The following is a 14,047-nucleotide window of genomic DNA, read 5'->3' on the forward strand; positions in this document are numbered from 1 at the left end:
GAGGCATAAGCTGCTGGAGTGAAGAGGTGCCTTAAAGTTGGATGACACTTTGAAAATAGCAGCTGCATTGGAAGCAGCGGATGGACAATATCTCAGCGTGAAACTTGGTCCCACCTCTGCCATTGGCATGATAAAAGTTGAGGTTAACCGAGTGGCACAACAAGGTCTAGGTATGGGTAAGCATAAACAGCAAAGGTCTGAGAGAGAGTGTTTCAGATGTGGTAATTTGGGGCACTCTGGAAAAGGTGCCTGCTGCCCTGCCAAAGGAAAGATATGCAGAAAATGTGGGGGAAAGGACCATTTGCCAAGAAGTGCAGAAACAAAGCTAACAGAAAGGGAAGCCTGGTGAACTACGTGAAGAAAAGAGAGATGAAAGAAACACAACTGTGAGATGAGTTGAAGAAGATGCAGGGAGTGAAGACACAATTAGCAATCATGGATAGATGTTTTCTATCAATGGAAGAAACTGCAAAAAAAAGTTCCAGTGATTTTTGGTGTTGAAGTGAGCATTATTGTAGATTCAAGCCGTGACAGTAATCTCATCAGCAAAACACTCTGGGAGGAACTGAAGACAAAGAGAATCAAGTGGGCATCTCAAAAATGTGTCAAAGAGCTCTATCCCTACACATCTAAAACCCCACTTCTAACTGTTGGATGCTTCTTTGCAGATGTGAGAGCATGTGTTTGGAATGTAGAGGCAGAATTTGTAGTGATTGAGGAGGATGATGAGCCTCTTCCAAGCAGAGAGACTGCCCAAGCCTTGGGAGTGCTACACATCAGATTGAAAGTGAATTCTCTGAAACAATATGCAATGTTTAAAGAGGAGTTTGGAGCAGTGTTTCAAGGAATTGGGAAGTTACACAACTGCCAAGTGAGATTAACCATTGAGGGTCACTTGGCAGTGGTTGGTACTAAGCAAATCTTACAAACCAATGTATGTTGTTCGGGGATGGAGAAAGACCTGGAGCAGTTTGTCAAGACATGTCATGGATGTCAACTTGTCAGCTGACCCAATCCACCAGAACCAGTACGCAGCACACTGTTACCAGCCTGACCACGGGAGGGCATAGCAGTTGATGTCTTGGACCCGCTTCCATCAGTAGAGTCCATACTATTGGTGACTGACTACTACAGCCATTACTGTGAGTATGTTGCATGAAGTCTGCAATAGCAGGACAAACAGTGTCTGCATTGACTGAAATATTTGGAAGGCACGGTCTACACTTTGTTCAGATAATGGGCCACAATTAATTTCACAGACCTTTGCAGATTACACGCAAGTCACAGAGTGATTCCTAAACGGCCACAGGCAAATGGGGAAGTGGAACGGCAAAACCAATCCCGAGAGAAACGGATGAGGATTGCTCAGGCTTACCGGGCAAAGATTGGGAGGAAGCGTTACTGAAATATGTGGCCATGTATAGAGCAATTCCACAGGAAAGAGCCCAGCTGAGCTGCTATTCAGACACAAAACACACACCAGGATGCCAGAGCTAAGGGATATCAATGTTGATCAGGAGGTTTGAGATCACGATGCTGAGAAAAAGGATGCTGCAAAGATTTATACAGACCACAGAAGGGGAGCTGGACAGTCTGCAGTCTGATGTGTTGCCAGGTGATGGAGTACTGAGACGGGAGAGTCTGAGTAAGATGGATACACCATTTTACCCCAAGCCGTCCACTGTCATTGCCAAGAAGGGAAACATTGTTACTATACAGTCACCAGAAGGAGCACTGTATGACTGAAATTCTTCACATGTCTTAAAGTATCATGGTGACAAAGACCCAGCGGCAAATAAACCAGGTGTAGGGGCTGAGGCAAAGCTGACATCCAGAAGTCCAAGCCAGCGAGGCTGATGGCAGGCAGGCAACTTGCTATCCATAGGGAAGAACATTGGTTCCAAAGGAACAATGACACTTCCTAGCCCTGACACGATGACCAGAGTGCCTGAGACAGCAGGCAGACCACAATGTGAAAGGAGACCACAAAGCGATATGATAATTTTGTGTGATTTAGTGACAGAACATGAAATTGGAAATCAGTTTGGATCACCGATTTGTGATTGAAAACAATCTAATTTCAAGTGAAAAGAACCCAGCAAATCTTGACACAAAGCATGTGCCTAGATGTGAAGTTTTATATTTTGTGATTATGTTCAAAACAAAAAAGGTGTACGGTGAACACTACCCTTGTGATTTGGAACTTCCTGTTTGTGATGTTTGCAGATACACGAGAAAGCAATTGGAGTTGATCATTGAGTTACATACAGATGATTATCACAAGAGATGCCACAGTTAACTAATGAAAGAGAAATAATAGTTCCAGAAAGTGAAATACTGAACAAAAGACTGAAATTGGACTGTGATGCATTGAACTTACCTGACGTTCATAATTGAAGAAATTCATTTACTCAGTGAGTTAGGGAAATAATGATTTGTTGAGTCTGTTTGCAAAATTTATTGCAGTACTTTTAGCAAGGGATGAAGCCTAAGCTACATACGCCAAGCAGAAAAATCATGGACATGTTTTTGGCCAAATGAGGGAAGGATGTCTTGATGATAGCTGATTGTGTGTGTGGACTTGAGTATTAGATACTATATGGTACTTGGATAAGATACTGTAATATACACTCTGTACTACACAGGGAGCCACCTGACCTGGGGAGGTTGAAGGTCAAATAGCAGATGTTCAGGATGTGCAGCATGGCAGGAATGCCTACCTTGAAGTATTGCTCTTCTCTCCGACAGGATTTCTGCCTGTCTCTTTTGCCCTGTTTCATTTCTGATGTAGAATCATACGGACTCGAAACATTAACTGTGTTCCTCCCCACAGATGCTGTCAGACCTGCTGAGTTTTTCCAGGTATTTTTGTTTTTGTTTCAGATTAAATGATGTTGTTCTTGTAATTAAATCTGTGACGTTGAGTGTTGTTCTTTCAGCCCGAGATGTGACAGAGATCTGTACAGTTAATCAATTACCTGCAGTTATCATTGAATGGTCATTAGGTTGCACAGTGGTGGACTCACTGCAATCGGGTCTTTTAGTTATGAAAACCAGATGCAGAATAACCTTTAAGATAAAAGCAAAAAATTGCAGATGCTGGAAATCCAAAACAAAATAAAAATACCTGGAAAAACTCAGCAGGTCTGGCAGCATCTGCAGAGAGGAATATAGTTAACGTTTCGAGTCCGAATGACTCTTCAACTGAAGTTCTGTTGAAGAGTCATATGGACTCGAAACGTTAACTGTATTTCTCTCCGCAGATGCTGCCAGACCTGTTGAGTTTTTCCAGGTATTTTTATTTTTGTTGTGCAGAATAACCTCAGTTGCTGTAAATGTGCTCTCTGCTTTCTGGTTAAGAAATTGGCATCAGTGTCCTATGACAAGGCATGTGGTAATCCCTTATTATATCTGTGTCACTGCATGTGTACCATGGCTGTAAACGAAGCTGCAAATGTCATCTTCAACTTTCGACACAATCAAGCACAGAATCCTCATCCAGTGCCTTTGTTCTGCTCAGGTTGATGAGACTGCCCTCACTGAATTCCACGTGTGACCTACCCAATTGTAGCCAGAACAATCACTGCTCTTCCCAACCCCCATTTTGCCCTTTCCATTGTCCCTTCTAGGGTCTGCCCTTGATTAGCCTTCTCTTCCTCATCTACATGTTACTTCTTGGTGACATCAACCACAGATATGAGGTCAGCTTTCACAAGTTGAGGTATTCAAAATCATGTGGGGTCTGGACAGATTAGATAGGGAACACTGCTCCCATTGGTGGAAGGATTGAGAATGAGAGGGCATAGATTTAAGGCAATTGGCAAAAGAAGCAATGGAGACATGAGGAGAAACTTTTTCATGCAGCGAGTGGTTAAATTCTGGAATGCGTTGCCTGAGAGTGTGGTGGAGGCAGGTTCGATTGAGGCATTCAAGAGGGAATTGGAGAGAATATCGGAAAAGGAAGAGTGTGCAGGGGTATGGTAAGATGGGAGGGAAAGGCACAAGATATGTTACTCTATTAGAGAGCTAGCGCAGACTTCACAGACCGAATGGCCTCCTTCTGTGATGTAACAATTCTGTAATCCTCAGCTATACTTCATCATCACTTCTCTTGATCCCCTTCACAGCCCTTGCATTGTCTGACTGCATGTCTGACAGTTTCACTTTTTGCTTCAATAGTTAAAATGATGATGCTATCATTTCACATGTTGTAGTGGTTCAGAATGCAGCGCTGTTGGATGCTTGTTATAGGTTTGCTGTGTGAGTCTTACCCTGGTCAGTTATGCATTCTGGCCTGTGTTAAAGCCCACAGCCAATCTCTATGAAGTAAGAGGACTGACACGTACAAATGTACTTTTCCCGCAGATTCAGACTCGAGTGTATAAATACAGAATCCTGGTTTCGCAAATCCCAAAGCTTATCCCAGCCGAACAGCTGCTTGACAAGTTGGAACTGCACTTCAGCAAACAAAGGAATTCTGGAGGAGAAGTGGCAAATGTTGAGATGTTGGAAGATTCTGGCAATGTTGTAATTACATTCGTTGCTGAAGGAAGTAAGATAGCAAGATTGAAAATAATCTCTGAGAATATGCAAATTGTACCCCCTAATAGCCTCTTTGTTGCAGAGAAATACATAGGAGTTACAACATGGAAATAGACCATTTGGCTTAACAAATCTGTGTTGGTTTTCACCCTCCAGAGAAAATAATCACATTTATTCTCCCTATTCCCATATCCCTTTATTCTTTACAATCTGTTCTTCAACATTGATATAATTTCTGCCTGAGCAGAACCACAGCCTCATAGCTCTCTTACATTTAATCTTGTCCTTATGCCCACTTCTTCTAGAATGGCTTCAATTACTAGAGCCAGTCTGTTCCTTTTGTACCCTGGTCCCATCCTTTCATCACTTTGTAACCTGTGTTGCTATAATGGGGAAAAGCCCCAGTTTTTCTTCATATGTGTATTTTACCCTGGCAGACAGCATCTTAACAAATCTTTTTCACCCACCGAGAGCCTCAAAATCTTTTTTATACTTTGGAGCCAATATTGCTCACAATAGTCTAACTGATGTTTTACCGAGTTTTATAAAAGTTCAGCTTATATATTATAGACCTTTGCATCAATTTATTTGATTATGCCTACATACAGCCTCATGGGGTGTTTTTCACACTAAGGCTCTATATCAGTGCAGGTAGTTGCTGTTGAGTATCTGGAGCTTTCTCAACAGCTTAGTTGGTTAAAACAGTGAATAGTTGAACATATGGACCAGAAAAGTCATACATTTGATCTTGGGTGTGTGCTCAAGTTCATTGATCTGAGCTTGGGCGGTGGCCTACAATTGGCTTCAGCCTCTCTGGGCTAGATAGGAGAAAGTCAACCAGGGTTCCCACTCCTGAGCACTACCTGATTCTTGTGTATGTAGGCTAGGAAAGCCAAAACCCTTGAGAGTCACTGATGTGGAATACCACTAAAGTTAACTTGATTAGAATGTAAAGTGGGGCAGGGTGCGAAAGAGGCAACCCATTCAAACCTCTCACATTCTTACTGGTCATCACCAGTTAAAGGTAACCCCTAAGAACTGAGTCGTTTTGACCTTATGGGCTATATTCCTGGGATTTGCAGGTCACCCCTGGTATAAATTGGTTTGAGGAGAGAATTGAGTTTGGCTTTGGTGATCCTGCGATTGAATGTCAAGGGGTGGGTTAGCAGGGAGGAGGAAATCATAGTCAGGACTCATACATGAAGTAGAGTTTCTAAAGTGAGAATTTTCCACAGTATTTTAACAGCATGCAGCATATATGATTTTAAAAAGTGATAATGGGTCTAAATAATAATTTTAAATATCAATTATGAGGAATTGTGCTCAATTCTGCAATTTCCCAGGTCTATGAAGCTCAGCTATTCACTGCCATAACCAGCTGAGGGGTTGGGGTTTAATATGAGCCCAACCTTGCCTCCTTGCCCAACAAACCTTGTGAATTCAAAGGCCATTTGGGCCCACAACTCAAACAGAACAACTCAATGAGAAATAAAAAAGGAAAATGTTTATACTTTTATGGTTATGCATTGAGTTCCTGCTCTCGATCTGATCACTGACCTAACTGAAGGGTGGAACAGCTTGGAGAGACCGAATGGCCTACTCTTGTTCCTTTATTTGACTGGGAAATCAAACAGCAGATGTCCTAAAGGAAGGGAACAATGTGCAATTGAGTTCTGCGCAAACTCCCATGCCACATTTTCATTGTCACAAACCTTGTAGTGCCTGGGCAATGTGTGCAAGCCTGAGAACAAGTCACCTTCTCCTGATGACTGTTGATTATTGCAGAACTCGACCAAATTAGGAAGGAACAATCGAAATATTTCCAGAGCTTCCATACAGTGTCTGCAACTATAATGAACAGGGAGGCTCGGGACAAAAACACTTGAAAGGCAAAACAAAACTAAGCTTCATTTCTTTTCTATTTCTTTCAGTTTCTGAGAATTTGACAAAGAAAGAGTTTCACCAAGTGGAGCTTCGAGGAATGAACAAAAGCATCCCCCTGAAGATTTCACCATTTGTTATGGGTGAAATTGTAAACATAACGGTATTGATAAATTGTTATTTATATTTTGCTTATTTTATAGGGATGATTAGTTTTATTAAGTGAAATTACAATAGGTACAAGTAAAAATTAGAATATGTATATATTGCATATCACTTACGGGTAAGTGTAAGTGGTGTAGTGAGCTTTGTGGCAGCCCACTCCGCTGTTAGAATTGACTGAGACTGCAGGAGATTCTGAGTAATAATTTTCACTGGGAAAAATTGATGCAGGATATGATACATTAAGTAAGGGCCTAGAAAACAGGGGAGTAACAGTTCCAACATACTGATCCAAGAACAGGGGAGTAACAGTTCCTGCACACTGATCCAGAAACAGTGGAGCTACAGTACCAGCACACTGATCTAGGAACAGGGGAGTAACAGTTCCTGCACACTGATCCAGGAACAGGGGAGTAACAGTTCCTGCATACTGATCCAGGAACAGGGCAGTAACTGTCCCAGCACACTGATGCAGGAACAGGGGAGGAACAGTTCCTGCACACTGATCCAGGAACAGGGGAGTAACAGTCCCAGCACACTGATCGAGGAAAAGGAGAGTAACAGTTCCAGCACACTGATGCAGGAACAGGGGAGTAACAGTCCCAGCACATTGATCCAGGAACAGGGGAGTAACAGTTCCTGCACACTGAGCCAGGAACAGGGGAGTAACAGTTCCAGCACAATGTTCCAGGAACAGGGGAGTAACAGTTCCAGCACAATGTTCCAGGAACAGGGGAGTAACAGTTCCTGCACACTGATCCAGGAACTGGGGAGTAACAGTCCCAGCACACTGATGCAGGAACAGGGGAGTAACAGTTCCTGCACACTGATCCAGGAACTGGGGAGTAACAGTTCCAGCACACTGATCCAGAACAAGGGAGTAACATTTCCAGCACACTGATCCAGGAACAGGGCAGTAACAGTTCCTGCACACTGATCCATGAACAGGGGAGTAACAGTCCCATCACACTGATCTAGGAACAGGGCAGTAACAGTTCCTGCACACTGATCCACAAACAAGGCAGTAACAGTCCCAGCACACCGATGCAGGAACAGGGGAGTAACAGTTCCTGCACACTGATCCAGGAACAGGGGAGTAACAGTTCCTGCACACTGATCCAGGAACAGGGCAGTAACAGTTCGTGCACACTGATCCAGCAACAGGGGAGTAACAGTCCCAGCACACTGATCCAGGAACTGGGCAGTAACAGTCCCAGCACACTGATCCAGGAACAGGGGAGTAACAATTCCTGCACACTGACCCAGCAACTGGGGAGTAACAGTTCCTGCACACTGATCCAGGAACAGGGGAGTAACAGTTCCAGCACACTGTTCCAGGAACAGGGGAGGAACAGTTCCAGCACACTGTTCCAGAAACAGGGGAGCTACAGTCCCAGCACATTGATCCAGGAACAAGAGGGTAACAGTTCCAGCACACTGATCCAGGAACAGGGGAGTAACAGTTCCAGCACACTGTTCCAGGAACAGGGGAGGAACAGTTCCAGCACACTGTTCCAGAAACAGGGGAGCTACAGTCCCAGCACATTGATCCAGGAACAAGAGGGTAACAGTTCCAGCACACTGATCCAGGAACAGGGGAGTAACAGTTCCAGCACACTGTTCCAGGAATAGGGGAGTAACAGTTCCAGCACACTGATCCAGCAACAGGGGAGTAACAGTTCCAGCACACTGATCCAGGAACAGGGAAGTAACAGTTCGAGCACACTGATCCAAGAACAGGGCAGTGACAGTCCCTGCACACTGATCCAGTAACAGGGGAGTAACGGTTCCTGCACACTGAACCAGGAACAGGGGAATAACAGTTCCAGCACACTGATCCAGGAACAGGGCAGTAACAGTTCCTGCACACTGATCCCGAAACAAGGCAGTAACAGTCCCAGTACACTGATGCAGGAACAGGGAAGTAACAGTTCCTGCACACTGATCCAGGAACTGGGGAGTAACAGTTCCAGCACACTGATCCAGGAACAGGGGAGTAACAGTTCCTGCACACTGATCCAGGAACAGGGGAGTAACAGTTCCTGCACACTGATCCAGGAACAGGGAAGTAACAGTTCCAGCACACTGATCCAGGAACAGGGGAGTAACAGTTATAGCACACTGTTCCAGAAACAGGGGAGTAACAGCCCCAGCACACTGATCCAGGAACAGGGGAGTAACAGTTTCAGCACACTGATCCAGGAACAGGGGAGTAACAGTTGCAGCACACTGATCCAGAAACAGGGGAGCTACAGTCCCAGCACACTGATCCAGGAACAGGGCAGTAACATTTCCTGTACACTGATCCATGAACAGGGGAGTAACAGTCCCAGCACACTGATCCAGGAACTGGGCAGTAACAGTCCCAGCACACTGATGCACAAACAGGGCAGTAACAGTTCCTGCACACTGACGTAGCAACTGGGGAGTAACAGTTCCTGCACACTGATCCAGGAACAGGGGAGTAACAGTTTCTGCACACTGATCCAGGAACAGGGGAGTAACAGTTCCAGCACACTGTTCCAGGAACTGGGGAGTAACAGTCCCAGCACACTGATCCAGGAACAGGGCAGTAACAGTTCCTGCACACTCATCCAGGAACTGGGGATTAACAGTCCCAGCACACTGATCCAGGAACAGCGGAGTAACCGTCCCAGCACACTGATCCAGGAACAGGGGAGTAACAGTTCCAGCACACTGTTTCAGGAATAGGGGAGTAACAGTTCCAGCACACTGATCCAGCAACAGGCGAGTAACAGTTCCAGCACACTGATCCAGGAACAGGGGAGTAACAGTTCCAGCACACCAATCCAGGAACAGGGGAGTAACACTTCCAGCACACTGTTCCAGGAACAGGGGAGTAACGGTTCCTGCACACTGTTCCAGGAACAGGGGAGTAACAGTTCCTGTACACTGATCCAGGAACAGGGGAGTAACACTTCCAGCACACTGATCCAGGAACAGGGGAGTAACAGTTCCAGCACACTGATCCAGGAACCGGGGAATAACAGTTCCAGCACACTGATCCAGGAACAGGGGAGTAACAGTTCCTGCACACTGATCCAGGAACAGGGGAATAACTGTTCCTGCATCCCCCTGAAGATTTCACCATTTGTTTTGGGTGAAATTGTAAACATAACGGTATTGATAAATTGTTATTTATATTTTGCTTATTTTGTAGGGATGATTAGATTTATTAAGTGAAATTACAATAGGTACAAGTAAAAATTAGAATATATATATATTGCATATCACTTACGGGTAAGTGGTGTAGTGTGCTTTGTAGCAGCCCACTCCGCTGTTAGAATTGACTGAGACTGCAGGAGGTTCTGAGTGATAATTTTCACTGGGAAAAATTGATGCAGGATATGATACATTAAGTAAGGGCCTAGAAAACAGGGGAGTAACAGTTCCAGCACACTGATCCAGGAACAGGGGAGTAACAGTTCCTGCACACTGATCCACAAACAGGGGAGTAACAGTTCCAGCACACTGCCCCAGAAACAGTGGAGCTACAGTACCAGCACACTGATCCAGGAACAGGGGAGTAACAGTTGCAGCACACTGATCTAGGAACAGGGGAGTAACAGTCCCAGCACACTGATCAAGGAACAGGGGAGTAACAGTCCCAGCACACTGATCAAGGAACAGGGGAGTAACAGTTCCTGCACACTGATCCAGGAACAGTGGAGTAACAGTTCCTGCACACTGATCCAGGAACAGGGGAGTAACAGTCCCAGCACACTGATCCACAAACAAGGGAGTAACAGTCCCAGCACACTGATCCAGGAACAGGGGAGTAACAGTTATAGCACACTGTTCCAGAAACAGGGGAGTAACAGTCCCAGCACACTGATCCAGGAACAGGGGAGTAACAGTTTCAGCACACTGATCCAGGAACAGGGGAGTAACAGTTGCAGCACACTGATCCAGAAACAGGGGAGCTACAGTCCCAGCACACTGATCCAGGAACAGGTCAGTAACATTTCCTGTACACTGATCCAGGAACAGGGGAGTAACAGTTCCTGCACACTGCCCCAGAAACAGTGGAGCTACAGTACCAGCACACTGATCCAGGAACAGGGAAGTAACAGTTGCAGCACACTGATCTAGGAACAGGGGAGTAACAGTCCCAGCACACTGATCCACAAACAAGGGAGTAACAGTCCCAGCACACTGATCCAGGAGCAGGGGAGCAACAGTCCCAGCACACTGATCCAGGAACAGGGGAGCAACAGTTCCAGCACACTGTTCCAGAAACAGGGGAGTAACAGTTCCAGCACATTGATCCAGGAACAGGGCAGTAACAGTTCCAACACACTGATGCAGGAACAGGAAGGAAACAGCTCCTGCGCACTGATGCATGAACAGGAGGGTAACAGTTCCTGCACACTGATCAAGGAACAGGGGTGTAACAGCTCCAGCACACTGATGCAAGAAAGGGGAATATCCATTCCTGCCCACTGATCCAGGAACAGGGGAGTAACCAACCCATCACACTGAACCAAGAACAGGGGAGTAACAGTTCCAGCACACTGATCCACAAATAGGGGAATAACAGTCCCAGCACACTGTTCCAGAAACAGGGGAGCTACAGTCCCTGCACACTGATCCACAAACAGGGCAGTAACTGTCCCAGCACACTGATGCAGGTACAGGGGAGGAACAATTCCTGCACACTGATCCAACAACAGGGGCGTAACAGTTCCTGCACAGTGATCCAGGAACAGGGGAGTAACAGTTCCACCACACTTACTCGCCTGTTCCTGGATCAGTGTGCTGGAACTGTTACGCCCCTGTTCCTGGAACACAGTTCCAGCACACTGTTCCAGAAACAGGGGAGCTACAGTCCCAGCACACTGTTCCAGAAACAGAGCAGTAACAGTTCCTGCACACTGATCCATGAACAGGGGAGTAACAGTCCCAGCACACTGATCCAGGAACAGGGCAGTAACAGTTCCAGCACACTGAACCAGGAACTGATGTGTAACAGTTCCAGCACACTGATCCAGGAACAGAGGAGTAACAGTTCTAGCACACTGATTCAGGAACAGGGGAGTAACAGTTCCAGCACACTGATCCAGGAACAGAGGAGTAACAGTTCTAGCACACTGATTCAGGAACAGGGGAGTAACAGTTCCAGCACACTGCTCCAGGAACCGGGGAGTAACAGTTCCAGCACACTGATCCAGGACCAGGGGAATAATATTACTAACACATTGTTTAGGTGCATTATTAATATTTTTCTTCAGCAGTGCCCTCGGCCACTGGGACCTTCTCCACATTGCTGGTTTTCAGACATCCCCTCCCAGTTTTTACCTTTAGCTATTTATGGCGCTGTGTATATATTTCTATTTCAGTTATTTCTCCTATTGTGTCTTTTGTCTCCCACTAATATAATACTATTTAATTATCGCCCATTGTCCACCCAAACATTGCACAAGTCATCCTGTTTCTTTTCCTGTGTCTTTTTTTTTCTCTTCTCCCCTTCATTGCTCTATTCTTTTTTTTTTAAAGAGTATTGTTCATCTGTGATATCTTCTATTCTCCTTTTCTCACAGATGCTGTCTAACTTGCTGAAAAATTCCAGCTCTCTCTGTTTTGATTTTCACCATTCACAGTACTCTGTTTTGATTGAAACATTCTGTTGCTTTCTGTTTTACCTTCAGATTGGTGAGGTTGTTTCCAAAAAGAGCATCCTGTTTACTGGAATTCCAGATGTAATGGATGAAGAAATCCTTCAGGACGTTTTGGAAATATACTTCCAGAAACCCAGTAATGGAGGCGGTGAGGTGGATGCATTTGCATACGTTCCTGAGGGGAAAAGCGGAATAGCGTGTTTTGAGGCAGATAATGGGAATGAAGAGTGAAATGTGAAGATTCACTACAGTTCTACACATGACTGACTGCTCTTCCTATTCGACATGCAGACAATGTTGACTTGTACCCAACCTTATCATGTTTTCCAATTAGCCTGAAGTAAAATGTCGATGGTTGTAGGCCATTTAATTAAAGGGGATGGCACAGTTTTCCCACTGCCAGTGGTACAGATCTAACGCTGAGTGTACCTCCCACCCAGCACTGTCCTATCCAGTTGTGAGGGTGAGTCATTTGCCCTCAGATTGTCACCAGTGCTGTTATGAAAGCATGTGGAAAGGTGCATGAAGAGCTACCATGATAAGTAAGGTTCTGCGTGACACTGTTATCCTATGTTTGGTGCATGGCTGAGCTGTGGAACTAGGTGGGATGGGACCAGGAAAGCCAACTCCTGCTCCACCGTTTTGTGGCACGAGGCACCTCCTGCTCTCAAACAACTGAATAGGAAAGCAGAGATTGGAAATTAGAATACATTAGCCCATTAGAATGTCAAAACATAATCACGCTCCCATTGATAACTGAAATACCCCTCAAGTTAGATACCTTTACCCATGAGGAATATATTAAAATAAAAGGCAAGTATCATGGTAATCGTTTAATTGAAGAACTGGATTTTTGGATACATTTAATTCTGATTAACACGGACTAACTTTGATAGTTTAAGGGCAGCTTTTTCTGGTCGGCGAGCTGGGGCGGGGCCTGCTTGCCGACACGTAAAGTGATGCAGGGTGACGTTGGGCGTGCACCCCGATGCGTTCCTGGATCATTTAGGTTTTCAGGCCTTCAGGCCTTCGACCTGTCAACGGCCTATTAAGGCCATTAAAAAAGTAATTGAAATCATTAATGGACCTTAAGGTTGGCGGGCAGGCGAAGAGCCCAGGCAACCTTCCAAAAAAGCATGAAACCTCGTTGCCGGGCGGGATGAGGTTTCATGAGGGATTTAAAAATTGCAGGATAATTTTAAATAAAAGTAATGGACATGTCCCAGCTCATGTGATAATATCACATGAGGGGACATGTCAGGGAAATTTTTTGCACGCTTTAAAAATTTTTTATAATTTCTACCGATCCCCCTGAGGTGGCACTTTGCCTCAGGGAGATCTGTGCACTCTTCCGTGCGCATGCGTGAAAGAGCACACTCCCGGCTGAGGGAATCCCCCCGCCCGCACAGGGAGAGCTCAGCGCCTCCCAGCGGACATCATGCTGGGCAGGCCTTAATTGGCTCGCCCACGTAAATTGGCGGCGCACCCCCAACCAGGGGCGCCGATCAGGAACCCGCCCACCTGCGCCTGCTCCCACACAACCCCCCCACCCCTACGGTGGGGGGAGAATGCTGGCCTAAGTGACTATTATAATCTTGCAACACTGGCCTGAGGCCTGTGTTTTTCTTTGGTAACAACCTTGTGTTTTGGAGTCATCTCTTCAGCTATCTCAGATCCAATGCTGAAGGAATAACTTCTGCCCCAAACTCCCAGTCTCCAGCACCTGAATTAGTAACCAGCCTAGAGAAGCCTAGACATTGAATAGTAACATTTTCTCCACGTCGAGTTTGTGCTCCTTCCCCTTTCCAAAATCTGGGCATCTT

General features: G+C 45.5%; 1 protein-coding gene across 3 annotated transcripts in view; it reads left to right on the forward strand.

Annotated features, from left to right (window-relative positions):
* Window positions 1-13,380, forward strand: part of ifi35 (interferon-induced protein 35) — a 44,772-nt gene extending 31,392 nt beyond the window's left edge. For all 3 annotated transcript variants that reach the window (XM_041173249.1, XM_041173247.1, XM_041173248.1), the window contains 3 exons: window positions 4,366-4,552; window positions 6,474-6,586; window positions 12,255-13,380. In XM_041173249.1, the coding sequence (XP_041029183.1) occupies window positions 4,366-4,552; window positions 6,474-6,586; window positions 12,255-12,455 (501 nt within the window). In that variant the 3' untranslated portion in view covers window positions 12,456-13,380. The remainder of the gene's footprint in view (window positions 1-4,365; window positions 4,553-6,473; window positions 6,587-12,254) is intronic.
* Window positions 13,381-14,047: the final 667 nt, after the last annotated feature.

The sequence above is a fragment of the Carcharodon carcharias genome, chromosome 23 (genome assembly GCF_017639515.1).
Source record: "Carcharodon carcharias isolate sCarCar2 chromosome 23, sCarCar2.pri, whole genome shotgun sequence".
Taxonomy (NCBI): domain Eukaryota; kingdom Metazoa; phylum Chordata; class Chondrichthyes; order Lamniformes; family Lamnidae; genus Carcharodon; species Carcharodon carcharias.